General features: G+C 47.8%; 2 protein-coding genes across 2 annotated transcripts; both read right to left on the bottom strand.

The window, feature by feature from the left end:
• Positions 1 to 18,344: 18,344 nt before the first annotated feature.
• LOC123055877 (uncharacterized ATP-dependent helicase C29A10.10c-like) lies at positions 18,345 to 20,341 on the bottom strand. The gene is made up of 4 exons (XM_044479699.1): positions 19,217 to 20,341; positions 18,822 to 19,137; positions 18,484 to 18,736; positions 18,345 to 18,402 (listed from the first exon to the last, which is right to left on the bottom strand). Exons 1-4 carry the CDS (start codon positions 20,339 to 20,341, stop codon positions 18,345 to 18,347), a joined length of 1,752 nt encoding a protein of 583 aa, XP_044335634.1.
• Positions 20,342 to 20,402: 61 nt separating this feature from the next.
• Positions 20,403 to 21,494, bottom strand: LOC123055876 (uncharacterized). Its single transcript, XM_044479698.1, has 2 exons — positions 21,058 to 21,494; positions 20,403 to 20,948 (listed from the first exon to the last, which is right to left on the bottom strand). The coding sequence occupies exons 1-2, from the start codon at positions 21,178 to 21,180 to the stop codon at positions 20,403 to 20,405; spliced, it is 669 nt and encodes a 222-aa protein (XP_044335633.1). The 5' UTR covers positions 21,181 to 21,494.
• Between the last annotated feature and the right edge of the window lie 1,159 nt (positions 21,495 to 22,653).

Genomic DNA, 22,653 nt, shown 5'->3' with positions numbered 1-22,653 from the left:
ATCATGTTTTACATCTTATTTGCTTAGTACGACGGTAGTAAGTAAGATGATCCCTTATAATAATTTCAAGAAAGTGTTCCCCCTAACTGTGCACCGTTGCGAAGGTTCGTTGTTTCGAAGCACCACGTGATGATCGGGTGTGGTAGATTCTAACGTTTGCATACAACGGGTGTTGACGAGCCTAGCATGTACAGACATGGCCTCGGAACACACGCAATACACTTAGGTTGACTTGACGAGCCTAGCATGTACATACATGGCCTTGGAACACGGAAGACCGAAAGGTCGAGCATGAGTCGTATAGAAGATACAATCAACATGAAGATGTTCACCGATCTTGACTAGTCCGTCTCACGTGATGATCGGACACGGCCTAGTTAACTCGGATCATGTTTCACTTAGATGACTAGAGGGATGTCTATCTGAGTGGGAGTTCATTGAATAATTTGATTAGATGAACTTAATTATCATGAACTTAGTCTAAAATCTTTACAATATGTCTTGTAGATCAAATGGCCCACGTTGCCCTCAACTTCAACGCGTTCCTAGAGAAAACCAAGCTAAAAGATGATGGCAGCAACTATACGGACTGGGTCCGGAACCTGAGGATCATCCTCATAGCTGCCAAGAAAGATTATGTCCTAGAAGCACCGCTAGGTGAAGCACCCATCCCAGAGAACCAAGACGTTATGAACGCTTGGCAATCACGTGCTGATGATTACTCCCTCGTTCAGTGCGGCATGCTTTACAGCTTAGAACCGGGGCTCCAAAAGCGTTTTGAGAAACATGGAGCATATGAGATGTTCGAAGAGCTGAAAATGGTTTTCCAAGCTCATGCCCGGGTCGAGAGATACGAAGTCTCCGACAAGTTCTTCAGTTGTAAAATGGAGGAAAATAGTTCTGTCAATGAGCACATACTCAAAATGTCTGGGTTACACAACCGCTTGTCTCAGCTGGGAGTTAATCTCCCGGATGACGCGGTCATTGACAGAATCCTTCAGTCGCTTCCACCAAGCTACAAGAGCTTTGTGATGAACTTGAATATGCAGGGGATGGAAAAGACCATTCCTGAGGTATATTCAATGCTGAAATCAGCGGAGGTGGAGATCAAAAAGGAACATCAAGTGTTGATGGTGAATAAAACCACTAAGTTCAAGAAAGGCAAGGGTAAGAAGAACTTCAAGAAGGACGGCAAGGGAGTTGCCGCGCCTGGTAAGCCAGTTGCCGGGAAGAAGTCAAAGAATGGACGCAAGCCTGAGGCTGAGTGCTTTTATTGCAAGGGAAGTGGTCACTGGAAGCGGAACTGCCCCAAATACTTAGCGGACAAGAAGGCCGGCAACACCAAAGTTATATGTGATATACATGTAATTGATGTGTACCTTACCACTACTCGTAGTAGCTCCTGGGTATTTGATACCGGTGCGGTTGCTCATATTTGTAACTCAAAACAGGAGCTGCGGAATAAGCGGAGACTGGCGAAGGACGAGGTGACAATGCGCGTCGGGAATGGTTCCAAGGTCGATGTGATCGCCGTCGGCATGCTGCCTCTACATTTACCTACGGGATTAGTTTTAAACCTCAATAATTGTTATTTAGTGCCAGCTTTGAGCATGAACATTATATCAGGATCTCGTTTAATTCGAGATGGCTACTCATTTAAATCCGAGAATAATGGTTGTTCTATTTATATGAGAGATATGTTTTATGGTCATGCCCCGCTGGTTAATGGTTTATTCTTAATGAATCTCGAACGTGATGTTACACATATTCATAGTGTGAATACCAAAAGATGTAAAGTTGATAATGATAGTCCCACATACTTGTGGCACTGCCGCCTTGGTCACATTGGTGTCAAGCGCATGAAGAAGCTCCATGCTGATGGACTTTTAGAGTCTCTCGATTATGAATCATTTGACACATGCGAACCATGCCTCATGGGCAAAATGACCAAGACTCCGTTCTCCGGAACAATGGAGCGAGCAACCAACTTATTAGAAATCATACATACTGATGTGTGCGGTCCAATGAGTGTTGAGGCTCGCGGAGGCTATCGTTATGTTCTCACTCTCACTGATGACTTAAGTAGATATGGGTATGTCTACCTAATGAAACACAAGTCTAGACCTTCGAAAAGTTCAAGGAATTTCAGAGTGAGGTTGAGAATCAACGTGATAGGAAAATAAAGTTCTTACGATCAGATCGTGGGGGAGAATATTTAAGTCACGAATTTGGTACGCACTTAAGGAAATGTGGAATCGTTTCACAACTCACGCCGCCTGGAACACCTCAGCGAAATGGTGTGTCCGAACGTCGTAATCGCACTCTATTGGATATGGTGCGATCTATGATGTCTCTTACCGATCTACCGCTCTCATTTTGGGGCTATGCTTTAGAGACTGCCGCATTCACTTTAAATAGGGCTATGTCGAAATCCGTTGAGACGACACCGTATGAATTATGGTTTGGGAAGGAACCTAAGCTGTCGTTTCTAAAAGTTTAGGGATGCGATGCTTATGTCAAGAAACTTCAACCTGAAAAGCTCGAACCCAAGTCGGAAAAATGCGTCTTCATAGGATACCCTAAGGAAACCATTGGGTATACCTTCTACATCAGATCCGAAGGCAAAATCTTTGTTGCCAAGAACGGGTCCTTTCTGGAGAAAGAGTTTCTCTCGAAAGAAGTGAGTGGGAGGAAAGTGGAACTTGATGAGGTGATAGTCACCCCTTCCGAACCAGAAAGTAGCACAGTGCGGGAAGATGTTCCTATGGTGCCTGCACCGACTGGGGAGGAAGTTAATGATGATGATCATGAAGCTTCGGATCAAGTTACTGCTGAACTTCGTAGGTCCACAAGGACACGTTCCGCACCAGAGTGGTACGGCAACCCTGTCCTGGAAATCATGTTGTTAGACAACGGTGAACCTTCGAACTATGAAGAAGCGATGGCGGGCCCGGATTCCAACAAATGGCTTGAAGCCATGCAATCCGAGATAGGATCCATGTATGAAAATGAAGTATGGACTTTGACTGACTTGCCCGATGATCGGCGAGCCATAGAAAATAAATGGATCTTTAAGAAGAAGACAGACGCGGATGGTAACGTGACCATCTATAAGGCTCGACTTGTCGCTAAGGGTTATCGACAAGTTCAAGGGGTTGACTACGATGAGACTTTCTCACCCGTAGTGAAGCTGAAGTCTGTCCGAATCATGTTAGCAATTGCCGCATTCTATGATCATGAGATATGGCAAATGGACGTCAAAACGGCATTCCTTAACGGCTTTCTTAAGGAAGAATTGTATATGATGCAGCTGGAAGGTTTTGTCGATCCTAAGAATGCTAACAAGGTATGCAAGCTCCAGCGCTCCATCTATGGGCTGGTGCAAGCATCTCGGAGTTGGAACATTCGATTTGATGAGATGATCAAGGCGTTTGGGTTTACACAGACTTATGGAGAAGCCTGTGTTTACAAGAAAGTGAGTCGGAGCTCTATAGCATTTCTCTTATTATATGTGGATGACATACTATTGATGGGAAATGATATAGAATTCTTGGAAAGTATAAAGGCCTACTTGAATAAGTGTTTTTCAATGAAGGACCTTGGAGAAGCTGCTTATATATTAGGCATCAAGATCTATAGAGATAGATCAAGACGCCTCATTGGTCTTTCACAGAGTACGTACCTTGACAAGATATTGAAGAAGTTCAATATGGATCAGTCCAAGAAGGGGTTCTTGCCTGTATTGCAAGGTGTGCAATTGAGCACGGCTCAATGCCTGACCATGGCAGAAGATAGAGAAAAGATGAGTGTCATCCCCTATGCCTCAGCCATAGGGTCTATTATGTATGCCATGCTGTGTACCAGACCTGATGTAAACCTTGCCGTAAGTTTGGTAGGAAGGTACCAAAGTAATCCCGGCATGGAACACTGGACAGCGGTCAAGAATATCCTGAAGTACCTAAAGAGGACTAAGGATATGTTTCTCATTTATGGAGGTGACGAAGAGCTCGTCGTAAAGGGTTACGTCGACGCTAGCTTTGACACAGATCTGGATGACTCGAAGTCACAAACCGGATACGTGTATATTTTGAATGGAGGGGCAGTAAGCTGGTGCAGTTGCAAGCAAAGCGTCGTGGCGGGATCTACATGTGAAGGGGAGTACATGGCGGCCTCAGAGGCAACACAAGAAGCAATCTGGATGAAGGAGTTCATTACCGACCTAGGGGTGATTCCCAATGCGTCGGGCCCGATGACTCTCTTCTGTGACAACACTGGAGCTATTGCCCTTGCCAAGGAGCCCAGGTTTCACAGGAAGACCAGGCATATCAAGCGTCGCTTCAACTCCATTCGTGAAAGTGTTCAAAATGGAGACATAGATATTTGTAAAGTGCATACGGACCTGAATGTAGCAGATCCGTTGACTAAACCTCTCCCTAGAGCAAAACATGATCAACACCAGAACTCTATGGGTGTTCGATTCATCACAATGTAACTAGATTATTGACTCTAGTGCAAGTGGGAGACTGTTGGAAATATGCTCTAGAGGCAATAATAAAATGGTTATTATTATATTTCCTTGTTCATGATAATTGTCTATTGTTCATGCTATAATTGTGTTATACGGAAATCGTAATACATGTGTGAATACATAGACCACAACATGTCCCTAGTGAGCCTCTAGTTGACTAGCTCGTTGATCAACAGATAGTCATGGTTTCCTGACTATGGACATTGGATGTCATTGATAACGGGATCACATCATTAGGAGAATGATGTGATGGACAAGACCCAATCCTAAGCATAGCACAAAGATCGTGTAGTTCGTTTGCTAGAGCTTTTCCAATGTCAAGTATCATTTCCTTAGACCATGAGATCTTGCAACTCCCGGATGCCGTAGGAGTGCTTTGGGTGTACCAAACGTCACAACGTAACTGGGTGACTATAAAGGTGCACTACGGGTATCTCCGAAAGTGTCTGTTGGGTTGGCACGGATCGAGACTGGGATTTGTCACTCCGTATGACGGAGAGGTATCTCTGGGCCCACTCGGTAATGCATCATCATAATGAGCTCAATGTGACCAAGTGTCTGGTCACGGGATCATGCATTACGGTACGAGTAAAGTGACTTGCCGGTAACGAGATTGAACGAGGTATTGGGATACCGACGATCGAATCTCGGGCAAGTAACGTACCGATTGACAAAGGGAATTGTATACGGGATTGATTGAATCCTCGACATCGTGGTTCATCCGATGAGATCATCGTGGAACATGTGGGAGCCAACATGGGTATCCAGATCCCGCTGTTGGTTATTGACCGGAGAGTCGTCTCGGTCATGTCTGCATGTCTCCCGAACCCGTAGGGTCTACACACTTAAGGTTCTGTGACGCTAGGGTTGTAGAGATATTAGTATGCGGAAACCCGAAAGTTGTTAGGAGTCCCGGATTAGATCCCGGACGTCACGAGGAGTTCCGGAATGGTCCGGAGGTGAAGAATTATATATAGGAAGTCCAGTTTCGGCCATCGGGAAAGTTTCGGGGGTTATCGGTATTGTACCGGGACCACCGGAAGGATCCCGGGGGTCCACCGGGTGGGGCCACCTGTCCCGGAGGGCCCCATGGGCTGAAGTGGGGAGGGGAACCGGCCACTGGTGGGCTGGTGCGCCCCCCTTGGGCCTCCCCTGCGCCTAGGGTTGGAAACCCCGGGGGTGGGGGGGCGCCCCACTTGGCTTGGGGGGCAAGCCACCCCCTTGGCCGCCGCCCCCCGCCTCAGATGGGATCTCCAGGGGGCCGGCACCCCCCAGGACCCCTATATATAGTGGGGGGAGGGAGGACAGAGTACCCTAGCCCCTGGCGCCTCCCTCTCCCTCCCGTGACACCTCTCCCTCCCGCTTGCGCTTGGCGAAGCCCTGCCGGGATCCCCGCTGCTTCCACCACCACGCCGTCGTGCTGCTGGATCTCCATCAACCTCTCCTTCCCCCTTGCTGGATCAAGAAGGAGGAGACGTCACTGCTTCGTACGTGTGTTGAACGCGGAGGTGCCGTCCGTTCGGCGCTCGGTCATCGATGATTTGGATCACGACGAGTACGACTCCGTCAACCCCGTTCATTGAACGCTTCCGCTCGCGATCTACATGGGTATGTAGATGCACTCCTTCCTTCTCGTTGCTAGTAACTCCATAGATGGATCTTGGTGATGCGTAGAATTTTTTTGATTTCTGCTACGATCCCCAACACCCCCTGCCTTGTGGGCCCCCTGGTGGCCCTCCGATGCCCATCTTCTGCTATATGAAGTCTTTCGTCCGAAGAAAAATCATAAGCAAGCTTTCGGGACGAGACTCCGCCGCCACGAGGCGGACCCTTGGCGGAACCAATCTAGGGCTCTGGCGGAGCTGTTCTGCCGGGGACACTTCCCTCCGGGAGGGGGAAATCATCGCCATCGTCATCACCAACGCTCCTCTCATCGGGAGGGGGCCAATCTCCATCAACATCTTCACCAGCACCATCTCCTCTCAAACCCTAGTTCATCTCTTGTATCCAATTCTTGTCTCTAAGTCTAGGATTGGTACCCATAGGTTGCTAGTAGTGTTGATTACTCCTTGTAGTTGATGCTAGTTGGTTTATTTGGTGGAAGATCATATGTTCAGATCCTTTATGCATTTAATACTCCTCTGATTATGAACATGAATATGCTTTGTGAGTAGTTACGTTTGTTCCTGAGGACATGGGAGAAGCCTTGCTATTAGTAGTCATGTGAATTTGGTATTCGTTCGATATTTTGATGAGATGTATGTTGTCTCTCCTCTAGTGGTGTTATGTGAACATCGACTACATGACACTTCACCATTATTTGGGTCTAGAGGAAGGCATTGGGAAGTAATAAGTAGATGATGTGTTGCTAGAGTGACAGAAGCTTAAACCCTAGTTTATGCGTTGCTTCGTAAGGGGCTGATTTGGATCCATATGTTTCATGCTATGGTTAGGTTTACCTTAATACTTCTTTTGTAGTTGCGGATGCTTGCAATAGGAGTTAATCATAAGTGGGATGCTTGTCCAAGTAAGGACAACATCCAAGCACCGGTCCACCCACATATCAAATTATCAAAGTACCGAACGCAAATCATATGAACGTGATGAAAACTAGCTTGACGATAATTCCCATGTGTCCTCGGGAGCGCTTTTCTTCATATAAGAAATTGTCCAGGCTTGTCCTTTTCTACAAAAAGGATTGGGCCACCTTGCTGCACTTTATTTACTTTTGTTACTTGTTGCTCGTTACAAATTATCTTATCACAAAACTATCTGTTACCTATAATTTCAGTGCTTGCAGAGAATACCTTGCTGAAAACCGCTTATCATTTCCTTCTGCTCCTCGTTGGGTTCGACACTCTTACTTATCAAAAGGACTACGATAGATCCCTATACTTGTGGGTCATCAGTCGTCGGCTCCTCTCCAACGTCATCGTTGCTTGTTTCAGGATGGCCCGCCCCCGGTCGCCGTGGCTCTCGCCGGCTCCGCCGCATGCAGCTCCTGCCGGCGAAGGTCGCAGCTCCTACGAAGGAGTGCCGCCATTGCATGAATGGTGAGGTGCCAGTTCTAGCTTTATGACGTCGGGTTGAAGCTTTTCAAGAATAGGGTTGAAGCTTTTCATGTCAATGATTGCAACTTTTTCGTTGTGTACTCGCAGGTTGAAGCATTCTATAAAAACGGTTGAAGCTCTTCGGTTCAACGGTTGAAGGTTTCCAAAATGACGGTTGTAGATTTTTTTCGTAGTGGTCGGATGAAACATCTCAATTCCGCCGTTTGAAGCTTTTTCAAATACAGTTTGAAGCTTTCATATGAACTATTGAAGCTTTGTTTAGTCCATGATCTCTTGTTCAAGCTTTATATACCGTTGGTTAAAGCTTTCGAATCGAACGATTGTAGCTTTTGTGATTACTAGTTGTAGCTTTTGTGATTGCCGGTTGCAGCAAAAACAACTTCTGGTTCCAGCTCACGTCGGTACTTCCAGCAAAACTCTTGTCCACTGCCCTCCGCGGTTGCAGCATCTTTCTACACGGTTGTAGCACTGACTCTACTGGTTCCATCAAATCTCACTTTGCAAAAATCCGCTGCCTTTCGTTCCCAGCTTTTTTATTCGTCGGTTCCAGCTTTTTATTGTGTGGGTAGCAGTGCTTTTCTCAGCCGGAGATGCAACACATTGTAGCAGAGTAGAACTTAATGTGGCTAGAGGTAGAACAAAAGGTAGTAACAATTAAGGTAAGAGATAACTAAGGGAGAAAAAGAAGGGCAGTCGCGTGAGCCCATAGCGTGAGATGTGGGGGAGCAGTTTGCTAAGACTGCGTCAGCGTGGCACGAAAAGCTAGCGTGGTGCGCGTGTAGTGCACGCGAGCGAACGCGTACGGCCGAAAGTTGCCCCGGCGCACCATATAAAAAAGTTTCCCTAACTTTGTAACATCCCAAATTTTCAATTTGGAATGTTATACATTAGATCATCATTGCATAGCATATTTTATTGCATTTTGGCAAATCCTCGAAAAATCCTAAGCAACTCAAGGACCCTCGGAGAGAGTTTGGGATTTTCCCGGTTTTCATATTAGATTTTTATCAAATAGTAAAACGAGGATTTTTGGTTTTAATTATTTTTCTCTCCGAAAAATATTTCGTATTAAAATAAATGAGAGGAGAAAATATGACTTCTCCAAAATAATTGAAATATTGGAGGAAAAATATTAAAATCAAATATTGGATTTTATTCGGATTTTATTTGCAATTTTAATTGCATTAGAAAAATTGCACGTTTGCAAAACTGCATTTTCGGGCCAAGAAAATGTTCATCTCGTTCTAATTATTTTAATTAGACGGTGAAAATTTGCTTTGGCATTTTTGGATTTTTATTTATTTTTCTATGATTTTCTTTAAGTTCGGCGAAATATTTTTAAAAAAAATCGCCCGAGCGCCGACTGGGCCGAAGCCCAGCCGCGCGGCCCAGCAGCCCACCCCGAGTCGTCCCCGACCTGGAGACGGACTCCCGCCGCCGCCCGTGTCCCTCCAGGACACGTCGCCGCCGTCGCCTTGCCCCTCCCCCACGGCACCCCCTCCCCTCCTATAAGTACCGCCCGCCACCGCCCCTCTCCCTCACCCCGTTCCCGCCCCAGCCCGAAGCCGCCGAAGCCCCGACGCCCGAAGCCGCGCGAGGAGCCGCCGCCGGAGCTCCCGAACGCCGCCGCCCGCCGCCTCCCGTCATCGCCCGTCGCCTCCCCGAGCCCCGCCGCACCCCTGAGCCCCGCCGGAGCCCGTCCCGCTCACCGGAATCCCTCGCCGGAGGTATAGCCGCAGCCGCCGCCGACCGTCCGTTTTTTTAAAACCGCTCGGTTTATTTTTTCGAAACCCTAGGTTTATTTTTTATAGATCGGTTTATTTTTTTTGGTTTAATTAATTAGTGAACGTTCACCTATCTGTTCATTTTAACAAACGTGTTCGTCGGTTAGTCGCTGTTAACGAACGTCCGTTCGTTTAACTGTTCGTCAGTTTTCTTTTTCGTCGGATTTTTCGCGATTATTCTAGATCGCGATTTCTGATCAGATTTTCGTTCTGGTTTATCTTTTAGCTCGTTTATCGGAATCAGGCGATTCAAGCGCCTAGAGTTTCGTCTCGAAATTCTCTTTCCATTTAACCTACTCAAACAAGTTTTTGCTACTGTAAAATTTGACCTAGATCCAGATTAGTAAACGAAGCTTGTTTCTTTCGCCGTTTGACTTTCGTTGCTTCGTTCGATTTGTTTCTTTTTGCAAACCGGAGTTCTTAAGTTGAACTTTTTGGTTAGATCTTTTATTTGAGTTTTACCTGTGCATTTGATGAGTGCTTATTGTTTGCTTGTTTGTTTGCGATAGAGTACCCGGAGTGCGCCGCTTGCTACTTCGAATCTCTAAGTTTCACGGATCATCAGCAAGGCAAGTAACACTTTGATCATACCTTTTTACTACCCAGTTTTAATGCATTAGACCAATCCTCAAACATTGCATGGTTAGGATCTAATTAAACCGTGGGAATTGGGAAGTAGTTGAGGTAGTACCTATCACCTGTTTATTATCAAACCCTTGGGAGTTACTTCTACGTTTGCTTATTTTGTTATGCTATGCTAGTAGACGTGGATTGGGTTGGAGTGTTACCATGACAGATGTGAGATTGTTAATTAATGGTTAAACTTAAGGTGGCAACTAAAACTCACATCTGGGTGGATTGAGGTACCTGGGTATTCCAGGATTGCCTGTTTTTCTAAGGACCGCCACCCAGGCTCAAAGGGATCATGAGATTATTCATGCTAGAAACTTCCGTGTGCAGCCACAAGCTATTATGGGCTCTAGCATAGTTGATTAAGTTGTGTGAGCTCTTGAAGAGGTAGACTAGCAGATGTAGGGGTTGTAGGTGGTACTGTCTACCCGGAGTAGAGAGTTAACGCTTCTGAAAGACTGTGTCTCGGCCATCCGTTTCTCAAACACCATGAAGTGCGAGAATCCCAACGGAGGAGATCGAGTCTTGTGGGGAAAAGTGCACAAACATCTGCAGAGTGTATAAACTAACCATGGTTAGCCGTGTCCCCGGTTATGGACATCTTGAGTATCTAGTATCTGGATTTTCATGTGAATCTCAACATGTTACTTTAATTAATTTTGTTGGGTTAATGATGATTACTTAATTGGGATTGAGAATGCTGTCAACCATTCTCAATGTTTCACAACCACCATGATAGTTAAATAAAATTTATTCCTTTGCAGTAGGGAAAAATTGGCTTTTCGCAAAACTGTAACCATAGAGCTTTCTACCAGCCATATATGCATGTAGTATAGCATTATTATATTCATTACTCTCTATGTGTTACATTGCCAGCATATTCCATGTGCTGACCCGTTTTTGGGCTGCAACGTTTTATGTTGCAGACTTTTCAGACGACGAGTAAGGTGCCTTAGGTCGTGGTCTTATACTCAGTGATGCCGTTGGAGTTGATGGACTCACTATTCTTCCAAGTCTTCCGCTGTTACCGTATTAGATGGCCTTAAGCCATATTTATCATACTTATTCTCTTTTGAGATACTCGTTGTAATAAGTGTGTGATTGCTACTCTGTTATAAATCCTCCATTTGTACTGTGCGTGTCAGCATTACTGATCTAGGGATGACACTGGTGCACAGCAGCACAGACTGTTTGAGGTCTGGTCGCTACAAACTTCTATATCATCCACTTTAATTTTGTGAATTTCAAAGCTCTCAGCTCCCTCAAACATCTCCCAGTAAGCCACTACACAGATCCTTAGTGTATATGGTTTCATTTTAATCAGAGCATTATCCATGCTAGCCTGATGATGATATTTTCCCAAGTAGGCGAATTAATTGAAGGGAAATATGGCAAAGCAGAGGACAAAATCATGTTGCCACCATTATCATTTTTGTGTCCATCCGCATTTTTGAGAAACAAACTAGACACATATTCGTTCATGTCCTTTCTAGATTGCTCATAACCCGTCTAACACGATGATGTTTTCTATAATATAATTCATTAAATCTAACACTCAGATGTGTAGTGAAATGAAGATAACGAGAAGATGAAGGAGACTTGCTGGATTCTGACCAGCCAGCAGCCCCTCACCGGGGCCGTCATCAGAATCCTCTCCGGCTAGCACCCGAAAGCAATTGCTAGCTGGATTGGATCCTAATTTGTGCCCCGAGCGAGGCGTGTCGAGCGGTGGGACGTCAGCACGAAGCATGGGGAACGGTAGGGAGCTACTATAGTCCCACTACCGCATGGGATCCCTCGAGTCATCGGCTTCCTCAGCCACGCCACCATCCCATTATCGTCGGTCACAATTGGTGTTGTGGGTTTCTCACGGCAGATGCCCTTGTGAAAGGACTTCGGTGTGGAGCCATCGCAACGTAGGTTAGCTTGAAGGGGTTGGACAGGACAAAGGACGCAAGGTTTACCCAAGTTCGGCCCCTCTCAATGAGGTAAAAGCCTACTCCTGCTTTTGTTGACTATTACTTGAGTACCGATTACAATGGAGCGGAATCGCTTGACCTAGCTCTCGATCAATTGTTTCTTAAGCTAACCCGCTGCAGGGTCTCGCCTTTATATATATATATGTCGAGGCCCTGGGCTTACTAGAGTCCAAGTCAAATCACACAATGTGACCAACTCGGTTTCTAAGTCGCCCTGCCTTGTTAGGCAAGTCGCCATCGTGGCGGCTCGCACCTTCCGGGTCATGACTCTACCGCCAGGTCTTGGGCCTTCAGTAGGCCCACCTTGTAAGCCGCCACCAGTCTTCATATTCCATCTTCTTGGACCTACTTGGGCTTTCTTACACTACTAGGGAAAACCCTAGTAGTAGCGTGGGTTTTGATGCTATCAGCAGCGCGGGTAGCCACGCTACTACAACGACGCTACAGCTAACAGTTAGTAGTAGCACGGTCTATACCCGCGCTACTACTATTGATTATATCAGCAGCGCTTTTCTGGAACGCGCTACTATTAAGTAGTTGTAGCGCTTTTCTATCCCCGTGCTACTACTGTATCTTTCATCATTTTTCCCTACTTCCTACACCGTTTCAATAAACTGCAATTTCACATATACCAGATAACAATATCATTAACCACAATACCATATAGTCATACAATATCATAAAGCATTATAGGTACTAGGTAGTACTAGATAACAATTTCATATATAGTCAACATCCACCCTCACATAAATATAGCATATATAGTCATACAACCACACACACATGTGTAGTTCTAGATGATATCGACGACGATCATCATCCTCAAGCGTGAGCGGTGGGTGTTCCTGATAGTAATTAGGATGGCCTGTCCAACACGAAGATTCTTGCCAACGAGGAATCTCTTCCACACAACCGAGCGTAAGTGTGTGCGACCGTCCGTGTCCACGCCATAAGTACAGGTGGTGACGGAGCCCCTTGCGGTAATGCGTATTCCAGCTGAGCCTTCTTCATCAGGCTCGATACCACAACTCACAGATAGGCTCTTTTGGCAATTTCTGAATAAGAAAAACATATCAATTAATAAGTAGCCTCGCACATACTCTTGCAAATATATTTCTACTAAGTATAGATTTCTACACTATCAAAAGACACATTACTACACATTTCTACTAAGCATAAATTCTACTAATAAGTATATATGGATTATCTACACTATTAATAGTTCCTTGGATTCTACACTAATAAGCATGTGATCGGACTCTACACTAAATCATATCATCGACTAGATTCCACACAACATATCATTGGACTCTACACTAAGCATATCATCGGATTCACTAAACATATCATCGTATAATTTGCATTTAGTATAACCATATCATGCCGATCGACCATGGTACTTGTCAGGCGGGTCATGAATGGCACCCCGACAAAGTCATCACGTGGCGGAATTATGTCCCATAGGTTGCACACCTCCTCCTCGCTCAGCCTCATTCTTTGAGCTACGATGGCTTCATGAAGTGGGTCCTCATCATGTTCATCGAGTGGGTCCTCATCATCTTCATCATCTTCCACCTTGTTGATATAAATGACAGCCAGCTTGGGTCTTTCTGCTTTGAAGGAGAAGCTGATCAACTCACCACCAGTAACACGCATGCGGGCGAGGAAACGGGCCCATCCATCTCCTCCAATCTGCGACATATTGCGTCCTTTCTCGCCCTCCATAGTGTCGGCCCCCAGGAGCCTCAAAGGTCACAGTGTCTCCTGTCAGCTTGTTGAATTTCAACCTCACATTGCATGGGACGATCTGTGTAAAAAAAGCAAAATGACACAATGCAGTAATGCCAACACTAAAAACAAAATAGTTGTTACATTTCATATAATTTCTTACCGCCGCATGACGAAAACTCGGCTGGAAGTAGATGCCGAACAGCTTGCCAGTTGCAAGGTTGCTAGCGCACCTTGACTTGCACAGTCGACATGGTGGTGGTGGTGGTCGCGCCATTTTCCTAAAGCAATATGAGCAAAGATGAACGATCCACTTCACAGGAAAGGAAAACAATAACATAATGTGATACTGACAATAGGATCTAGAGATGCTGGAATTAACCCAATCAAAAAACAGTAGTACACCAACTTAAATATAGCATAAAAACAACTTAGCATGGGATGATCATCAAGCTCAACATGCAAACCAACATAGCAAACTAGCATCGATTGTTCTAAAGCCTTGGAACTATCCTATATCAAAGTGTTATATATGACCAGAGGCTTATATCAACTAAAAACTATCAACTATGTCTAATTTTTTACTAATCGGTTAATCATATCAACTAAAAACTATCATCTCTCTCTCTAAATGTTGCATATCAACTAGCCTACTAAATCAAAATGTTCTAAATCAACTGGCCTACTAAAATCAACTAAATCAACTAGCCTACTAAATCAACTAAATCAAAATGTTCTAAGTCAACTAAATCAACTAGCCTACTAAATCAACTAAATCAACTAGCCTACTAAATCTACTAAATCAAAATCTTCTAAATCAACTAGCCTACTAAATCAACTAAATCAAAATGTTGCATATGAACTAGCCTACTAAATCAAAGTGTAGCAGGGAGGAGGGGTTGTGGGTGGAGGAGGGAGGAGGGAGGAGGGAGAAGGAGGGGCGACTGGAGGAGGGAGGAGGAAGTAGGACGGAGGAGGAAGGGGGGCGAGGAGGGGCCAGCCGGCGGCGAATGGAGGAGTGGAGGGAGGACGGAGGAGGAGGGGGCGGGGAGGAGGGCGGCCGGCGAAGGATTACCGAGTCCAGGGAGGAGGAGGAGGTGACGGTGCCGCAGAGGGAGGAGGGGTAGGCGACGACGGCCGGCGGGGGAGGACCGGCGCGGGGGGATTGAGGGGGAGATCGAGTGAGTGTGAGTGTGAGTGGATCGGAGAGAGGAGAGTGAGGGGCGGCCGGTTGGGGAAGATAGAATGGCTTAGCAGTAGCGCGCTAGAGGGAAACACGCTACTGCTAAATGACCTAGCAGTAGCACCTTTCAGTCAAAACGCGCTACTGCTATGTGTAAACATGTAAAAATATACATCAAAAATACATCAATCATCATTGATCTTTTTGTGTACAATCTGAATTGTCAATATGAGTCCTCACCGGTTTAGAAACCGGAGAAGACTCATATTGCGGCCACAAATTCTACACGTAGAGTTGAGTGAAGACCAAGTGGTTGAGATAGTTTGAGAAGTAACATATTTAAGGTGGTAAAAACCCTGTTCACGGAGCAAGGTGGGACTAAATTTTGTAGTAAACTTAGCAGTAACGGGTGTTGTGAGATTGCGCTACTGCTATGATCTATAGCAGTAGCGCTCTTTGTATTAAGGCGCTGCTGCTATAACTAGCTTGGCGGCGGGGTCGTGGCAATTATAGCAGTAGCGCGACTTATTACAGGCGCGCTACTGCTACATCTATTTCAGCAGCACGTTTTGTTTGCGCGCGCTACTGCTACGTAGCAGCAGTGCCTTGTTTTAAAGCACGCTGCTGGTAAGATTCTGTGTATAGGCTTTTCCCTAGTAGTGTTATACTGAGTCGCCAACGGTATAACCCGGCCCCTCTTGGCCGTGTCATACCTCGGGGTTATATCCCCGACAATTGGCATTGGCTTCGTGCCCGCTGACGAGAGTGCCATGACCACCTCCACCACCTTCTTCACCGGAGCAAGACGGTGGTGGTTAGCGATTTGAATGCCGCCCACTTCCTCTGTTGTGCAGGAATCTCCAAGTTCGCCTCATCCATGGCCCAAAGCAAGACCTCGAGCGGATTCCTCCTCGTTCACCTCCTCGTTCACCTCCTCAACCACCGCCTTTGCCTCCTGGTTCAGATCGCTTTGGTCTTCTACCACGAGCGGATCACGCGAAGTTGCGCTAGCTTCCATGCATCGCCGCCCGCAAGCATCACTATCTTCTCTTCCCCCATCACCATCTCGTCGACCGAGTCACTCGGAGTGGGAAAAAGTTGATCTAGCATAGGAGCATAGGTGGAAACCACTGTCTGTGAATGCGAGGGGGGCGCACACCTTGCAGTGGATGACGAGTTGATGCGTCTTCAAACCCCCACCCCATTGCCATGCCCGAGGATTGAGATGAGCATTGCGCCACTTCTGATCACGTCGTGAGCCACGCTAGGTGGCATCGAAAATGCACCATATATCACACGGTACAAAAAACTCGCCTGCATGGCAGGCATGCGTATCGACCACGTGACCCACCTTATCGAGGAGGATTAGTTGGCGCATCGCCGCACGAGAATGGCTCCCATCGGTAGACCAATAGGCTCGCCGGCCGGAGGTCGGGGATGTACCATGTCGCCCCACTGCGAGTCATGTCGCATGCCCTGGCCAAGATGAACAAGCACACACATTGACACTTGTGACGGTTGCTGGAAACCGCCAGTACCCTCGGTAGGGCGGCAAACATGGCCAGAATTACTAGGGAGTTTGCACAAGGGGGCTAACCAGGTTCAAGCCCTCATGATGAGGTCATACCCTATGTCCGGCTTTATGTTTTGTATTGACGCAGGGGGGCACCTCTTGTGGGGGGAGGGGGACTTCTATTTATATGTGTGTTTTGAAATTAACGATGCTTCAAATGTGTTTCCAATTCATTTTTCTTTTCTTCTCAGTTGAGCAAGGATTCCTTTGTTAGAATGCAAGTGAGATGGCATCTAAGATATTTACTATAAATAAACTGCATGTGTTCTCTCCGAGGTTGCGCATGTTGAATGAGGTGTTTTGATACGACCCGTTGAATTATGGTATACGTTCGAGGTCGAAGAACCCGACGAATATAAGACGAACTTGAGGTTGGAGCGCATAACAAGGGACCATAGGTGGACAAGCTGATGATTCAACTCAAGAACTTGAGGTTGACTTTGGGATGAGGAATGGCTACACATCTATCTAGCTGCTTTTGAGATGGAGGGATGCCATCGGTCCCAACACTGATATAGGAACCATTGTTGTATGATCGTATGAAAGATGCCTGACTTGCTTGCAGTAGAAGATGGTATCATCGCGGAATTGAATACACTTCTTATGATGTCTATGAGTGGAAGTACGTGTGTGATTAACAAGTTATACCCACACTAGCTGAAAGAGGTTGCAACGAGTGGTGGTACAAGTAGACGGTGGAGGTCATTAATAATGATGAAGATCTCGGTGCAGGGTGAGGGTGAGGTGAGGTGGCCTGAGCGGCCAACTGGCCAAGGTCGTGGCGAGCTAGCGAAACCACGACTATAGGGCCTATACTAAAGCAGCCCGAGCAACAGATATGAACTAAGGCTGCTGCCAATGCATCGGTGCTTAGGCTGGCCATAGTGGGGGTAACATAACCGGTAACATGCACTTGGGACTAGCAAACATGTTTATGTGGCACTCAATTAAAGAAGAGAGAGAGGGTTAGAGTAACATAGGTAGATACCATATCATGTTAAATGCTATGCTACTTTGTGTCATGCATGTCAATAAATATGGTCATCTATGATACTACTTTATGATACTATGCACTATGGAGATAGTATGATATACTAGTATCATATGCATGATACTAGTATATGTTACTCCCCACTATGAGTAGCCTTAGATGAGGTGCTAAGCACATTAAATAGCTTAGCAACTATACTTCTCAAAGCATAGGTGCTTAGCTTATGATAGTAGCTAAGCTTGCTTTATTTAATGATTTAGCAACTAAACCTCTTCAGGTATTGGTGGGCTTTCTTCATTTAAATATTTTGCCTAGGTTCACGCGCTTAGCATTGTTTTCTTCCTAGGGTCACCACACCCATCTCTCTCCTCTTAAATAACTTGCCACATCAGATTTTTTGCCTATGTGGATGGCTTAGCACCTGTACAAGGTGGAGCACTGAGAGGGGCCGGAACATGGCCTAGAACTACTGACTTGACATAACAACATTTAACAGTGTATATTGTTGCAAGGCACCAGCAATTACCTAGTTAAGTTACAGATTCATCAAGTGAGCCGGAAAAATAGGGCTGCCGTCCATACATGATCGCTTGACCACTACGCCGAGGCACGCCCAAATGACCAAAACAGAACAAATCGCCACTTCTCCACGCCTCCACCGGTGGTGCACTCGCTAAGCGAGTCGCAAGGAACCTAGCGCGTCAGAGATAATGTCTGCTTCACACCCCACCGGCTGCGTGTCAAAAGCTGAAGCTGCTCCACCGCGTTCAGGCCCGATCAGGCGAGCGCGGTGAGAAATGGCCCGAGAGGCGCCCGCGCCACCATCGTCCCAGTCGAAGAAGCACCGACGCTCCACGGCATCCTGGACCAGCTCGCCCTAGATGGAGCCGCTGCCGCTCAGCGTCGTCGCGTTGCCCAGGATCCAGAGGCAGTGCCTGCAACCAAAAGCAAGCAAACCGATCAAGGCGACAGAAATCAGGTCGTTCCAAGTTCAGGTGGTTTTACAGTTCAGGTACCTTGCCCTCGTCAGGGCGACGTTGGCGCGTCGGCGGTTGGAGAGGAAGCCGATGGAGCCCGTGGCGTTGGACCTGACGGTGGAGAGGATGATGACGTCCTCCTCGCTGCCTTGGAACCCATCCACGGAGTTGACGCGAAGAACCAGGGGCCGCATCTTCTTCACGTCGCCTATCCTCCCCTGAATCGCATCCACCTGCGCGGCGTACGGGCATATGACGCCCACGCTGACCACCTGCCCCGCGCTGGCACAAGCTGCACGTACGGTAAACCACACGGCATGAGCTGGGAGCATGCAAATGTGCAGAGAAAAACTCAGTGACAGGCCATGCGGGCGCACCTTGCTTGAGACTGCGCAGTATCTCCAGGATGGCGGCCACCTCGGCCATGTTCCTCTTGCTTCGGCCGCGATCTTCCCGGCCGTCGACGTTGATGAACGAGTATGGCCCGAACATCGCGCCTGGAAGGTAGCTAAGCTCGTGCGTCGTCTGTGTCACGTTGGGGCCGTCCAAGATCTGCCTGTCGTAGAAACTGAGGTTCGGGAAGACGCTGATGGAAGGGTGCATCCTGTATTGCATGTTTAAGAGGTGCTTCTTGTGTCCAAGTAAACCTAGTCTTTCAAACAGGCTCCTACCCAGCAATGCACTATCTGAAACCTGCAACAAGTAATATTGTCAAGTTCAGACATTTCTGAAGAAATAATTCGAAAGCGGAGTTAACTCTAGTAAACTGGACCTTGCTTTTCACTGTTGCTGGCAACTGGCACTCATCGCCGATAAGGACTGCGTGCTTCAGCCCGGAGACTTGCAACGGGACGAGGGATTCGCATTCCTTCAGCTGCGCAGCCTCGTCGATCAGAAGCAGGTCCATCTTCTGCTCGTTCAGCTTCGCCGAGCCAGACACGGTGCAGAAAACAAGGGAGGCACTTCCAAGGCAGAACTTCTTGATCGCGCGACCATGGCGCGTGCGAGGAAGCTTCAGGTCTCGCGCCAGAGCTCTCGTGACGCCCAGGATCGCCGCCATGCTCCGCCTAAGGGCGCGAGCTGTCTCTGAACCATGGCGTTGCTCTCCCGTCGCCGTGCGCATGAACACGTCCGTCACGACTTGGTTCCCGGCGTTCTTCCCGCCGAGCAGCTTGCTGAAGTCGCCCAGCATCTTGGTCAGCGAAGCGATGTTCTCGCAGTTCTTCCCCAGGATGATGTCTCTAGGGACGTGTGACATGATCGTTCTGAAGCACGCGCTAAGCTTCTGGGAGATCTCGTGGAACCTTGACCTGACGAAGGAAGACTCTGGTAAATTTGTGCTAGTATTCTTCTCGCGTGCTAGCTGATACTGGTATTTCAGGGTTATCGGATCTGTCAGAAAGACTTCCAGTGACAGGAGACCCGGCTTCCAGCCCGTCGCCAGCGAGAAGCACTTGCTTAGCCGCTTCACACGAGTGTCCAGGAAGATCTCGTTGAGATCATTGTCGATGGCCATGCGCTTCCTGTTGCCGAACAGCAGCAGATCGCCGTGGCACCCCCCGGCGCCGGCGTTCGGGTGCTGCTTCCTCAACGCCAGGAGGCGGGATGCGACCTGGCAGATTGCTGTGTTCGTCGGCGCGCATGTCAGGACCCGGCATTTGCTCTGGCTTCTCGCCGTCATCGTCATCACCGTCAGCAGAAGCACGCTGATGGTCTTTGTTTTGCCCGTGCCAGGCGGACCCCAGATGAGGCTGAACCTGCTGCTCGCGCCGCCGCACTGCACCGCCGAAACGCAGCTCAGAATGGCGTCGGCTTGCGACTCGTTGAGCCCGAACGGAGATAGCGTGCCGGCCGTCAGCAGAACGCCGGTGCCGCCGGTCAGGGAAGTGCCCTGCATGGTGCATGCCGATCAGAGGATCATTCACAGAACTGCTTGCCTGCACGTCAAACCTAATTAATTACGCAGAACTGCTTGCCTGCATGGTGTTAACGCCGGCGATGACCTTGACGAGGTCTGCATTGCTCTCGACGGCGGCTTCGTAGTTGAGGCACCGCCAGATGCGCGCGTAGGGTATGAAGCTGAGCAAGCTGACAACGAACGCGTAGCAGGTCACATCTTCTATTACCTTGGACGCTCTAACCACAAAGCTGCACTTGCTGGTGACGTCTTTGACGTGGGCGAGGCAGTAGGGAATGCCGTCGCTCGCATGCTGCGGCGGCCGAAGCGGTGTCGCCGCCGAGAGCGCGACTATGTCGCCGATGCATGGGGAACAAGCACCGCGGCGGCCGGAGACGGTGACGCGGTAAAACGGGGTGATCTTCTTGACGCCCTTGGCTCCCTTGGGAGCGAGGCTAACCAGCGACCGTATTTCCACGGGGATGAAGCCATTGGGTTGCGGGTCCAAGGCGGAGCTCATCTCCGCTCGGATCTCCTCCAGCAACGGGGCCCTGAACGAGTCCAGGTAGCTCTTCAGGCCGAAGAACCTGTCAGGTATCGTGTTCACCTGTGACAAAGAGATGCACATCACATTCACCGTCAAGTGCTCCGCATGATGGCAGGGTTCAAGCTGGAAAAATGGTGATCGAGCATATGCGAGCGATCAAATTGCATACCTTGTCTCTGAAGAGGTCCTGGTTGGCGACGTCTTGGAGGGACCAGGAGAAGATGAGGTTGACGAGCTCCTCCTCGTCGTCGTGCCCCTTCTTCCTCTTCCTCGCTCCACCTTTCTTCCCCATCTAGGCGATGTGGCCTTCAGCCCTTCACCGCGATGGGTCACTGCTGCTGCTCTCCGTGCGTGCGTATGTGTAACCGTACTCTTCAGTCTATGGACTGGTTCTGGGTACGCGAAGCACTAGTACTACTTGATTGAGCGTGCATAGTTTGCTGTGCATGCAGCCGCCAACCGCGTGCCTCTGCCCAAGATACAGCGCAGCACGCCTGTGATCTCGTCTCTTGCTGTTTCGAGGACGAAGCGGCTGCGGCTGCCGGGCTTCCGCTCTCGGTTGATGCGACGTGAACATACCATGAATGCGAGCGAGAGAGAGCGTACTACTTCATTCAACACACTTCGGCCATTGATGGGATGTAGTAGGAGGAGTAGCAAAACCGATGCTTAGGACGTGTGCGAGCCACTAACTCTACCGGCTAACCACCGTGCACAGCACGTACGAAGATGGCAACCGTGCGTCTCGGCCGAGTAACACACACGTTTTTTTTTAAACACTCTCGCCAAGCTTTATTCAAAAGTCTGAAATATTTACAGGTAAAAACAACAACTCCCCAGGCTGGCCTAACCACACATGCCTGCCAAAATCGAGAGTTAAAACATGCTTAGCGAGATTCCAAGACTTGAAATTCGAGCTCCTAAATTCGTGAACGACATTACAAACCGGAAAACTCCGTGAGCGTTCTATTATTTCATGTACTATGGCCCCATACTCCATCCCTGAATTCTGCTTGATGTCGTTCACCACTGTCTTGCAATCCGTCGCAATCTGAATTTGATTGACATATAAGTCTTCTGCAATTGCTAGTCCTTCACGAACAGCTAGAGCTTCCAATGTGGTCGGATCTGAAATAAACCTGAGTTTGATCGCTGAAGCTCCCAAAAAAGCGCCATCTTGATCTCTACACACCACCGCCACCGCTCCATGATCACCTGCTCTTCCTACTGCTGCATCTGCATTTATTTTGGTCAGTCCTTCCGGTGGTGGAAGCCACCCCGATGGCCGAATAACAGGGACCTTAATCAACTTCGGCGCCTTCTTCTCTATGAACTCAAGATCATTCAGAAAAAAGTTGATAAAAGAATGTGTGGCAAAAGGAGTTTGATAAATGTCTTCATGGATCACTTTTCTCCTAGCTCGCCAAATCGCCCACAGCGTCACCACCATGCGGGTGAATTCTTCATGCTCCAGCTTGTCATACAATGTGAAGACCCAATTCTTCGCGTTCATCGTCAAGTTATTATACATGCAATCCACTGTCTCTTCAGAAGATAAAGACCACACACTTGTTGCCATTGGACAGTCTATTAGAGCATGTTTCCATGAGTCGGGTGCAGAACAAAGGGTGCATATCCTTGTTGTGGTCATATTACGGTGGTGTAAAACATCCAACGTTGGAATAGACTCGTGGCACAACCTCCATAAGAAAATCTTCAGCTTGGAAGCCACTTTCAAACTCCACAAAGACGTCCAGGCCTTCTC

This window comes from Triticum aestivum, chromosome 2D (assembly GCF_018294505.1).
Source record: "Triticum aestivum cultivar Chinese Spring chromosome 2D, IWGSC CS RefSeq v2.1, whole genome shotgun sequence".
Classification (NCBI taxonomy): domain Eukaryota; kingdom Viridiplantae; phylum Streptophyta; class Magnoliopsida; order Poales; family Poaceae; genus Triticum; species Triticum aestivum.
Note: the sequence above shows the minus strand (reverse complement) of the source record. Positions and strands in the feature narration are given on the sequence as shown.

What these genes read in the sequence shown, in the direction of transcription:
- LOC123055877 (XM_044479699.1), bottom strand. Translation starts at nt 20,341, where the DNA reads ATGCAGGGCACTTCCCTGACCGGCGGCACCGGCGTTCTGCTGACGGCC. An exon ending in CAGCAACAGTGAAAAGCAAG is followed by an intron (nt 19,138 to 19,216) that starts GTCCAGTTTACT and finishes TACTTGTTGCAG; the next exon opens with GTTTCAGATAGTGCATTGCT. An exon ending in ACTGCGCAGTCTCAAGCAAG is followed by an intron (nt 18,737 to 18,821) that starts GTGCGCCCGCAT and finishes CCGTACGTGCAG; the next exon opens with CTTGTGCCAGCGCGGGGCAG.
- LOC123055876 (XM_044479698.1), bottom strand. Translation starts at nt 21,180, where the DNA reads ATGGGGAAGAAAGGTGGAGCGAGGAAGAGGAAGAAGGGGCACGACGAC. An exon ending in AGGACCTCTTCAGAGACAAG is followed by an intron (nt 20,949 to 21,057) that starts GTATGCAATTTG and finishes TCTTTGTCACAG; the next exon opens with GTGAACACGATACCTGACAG.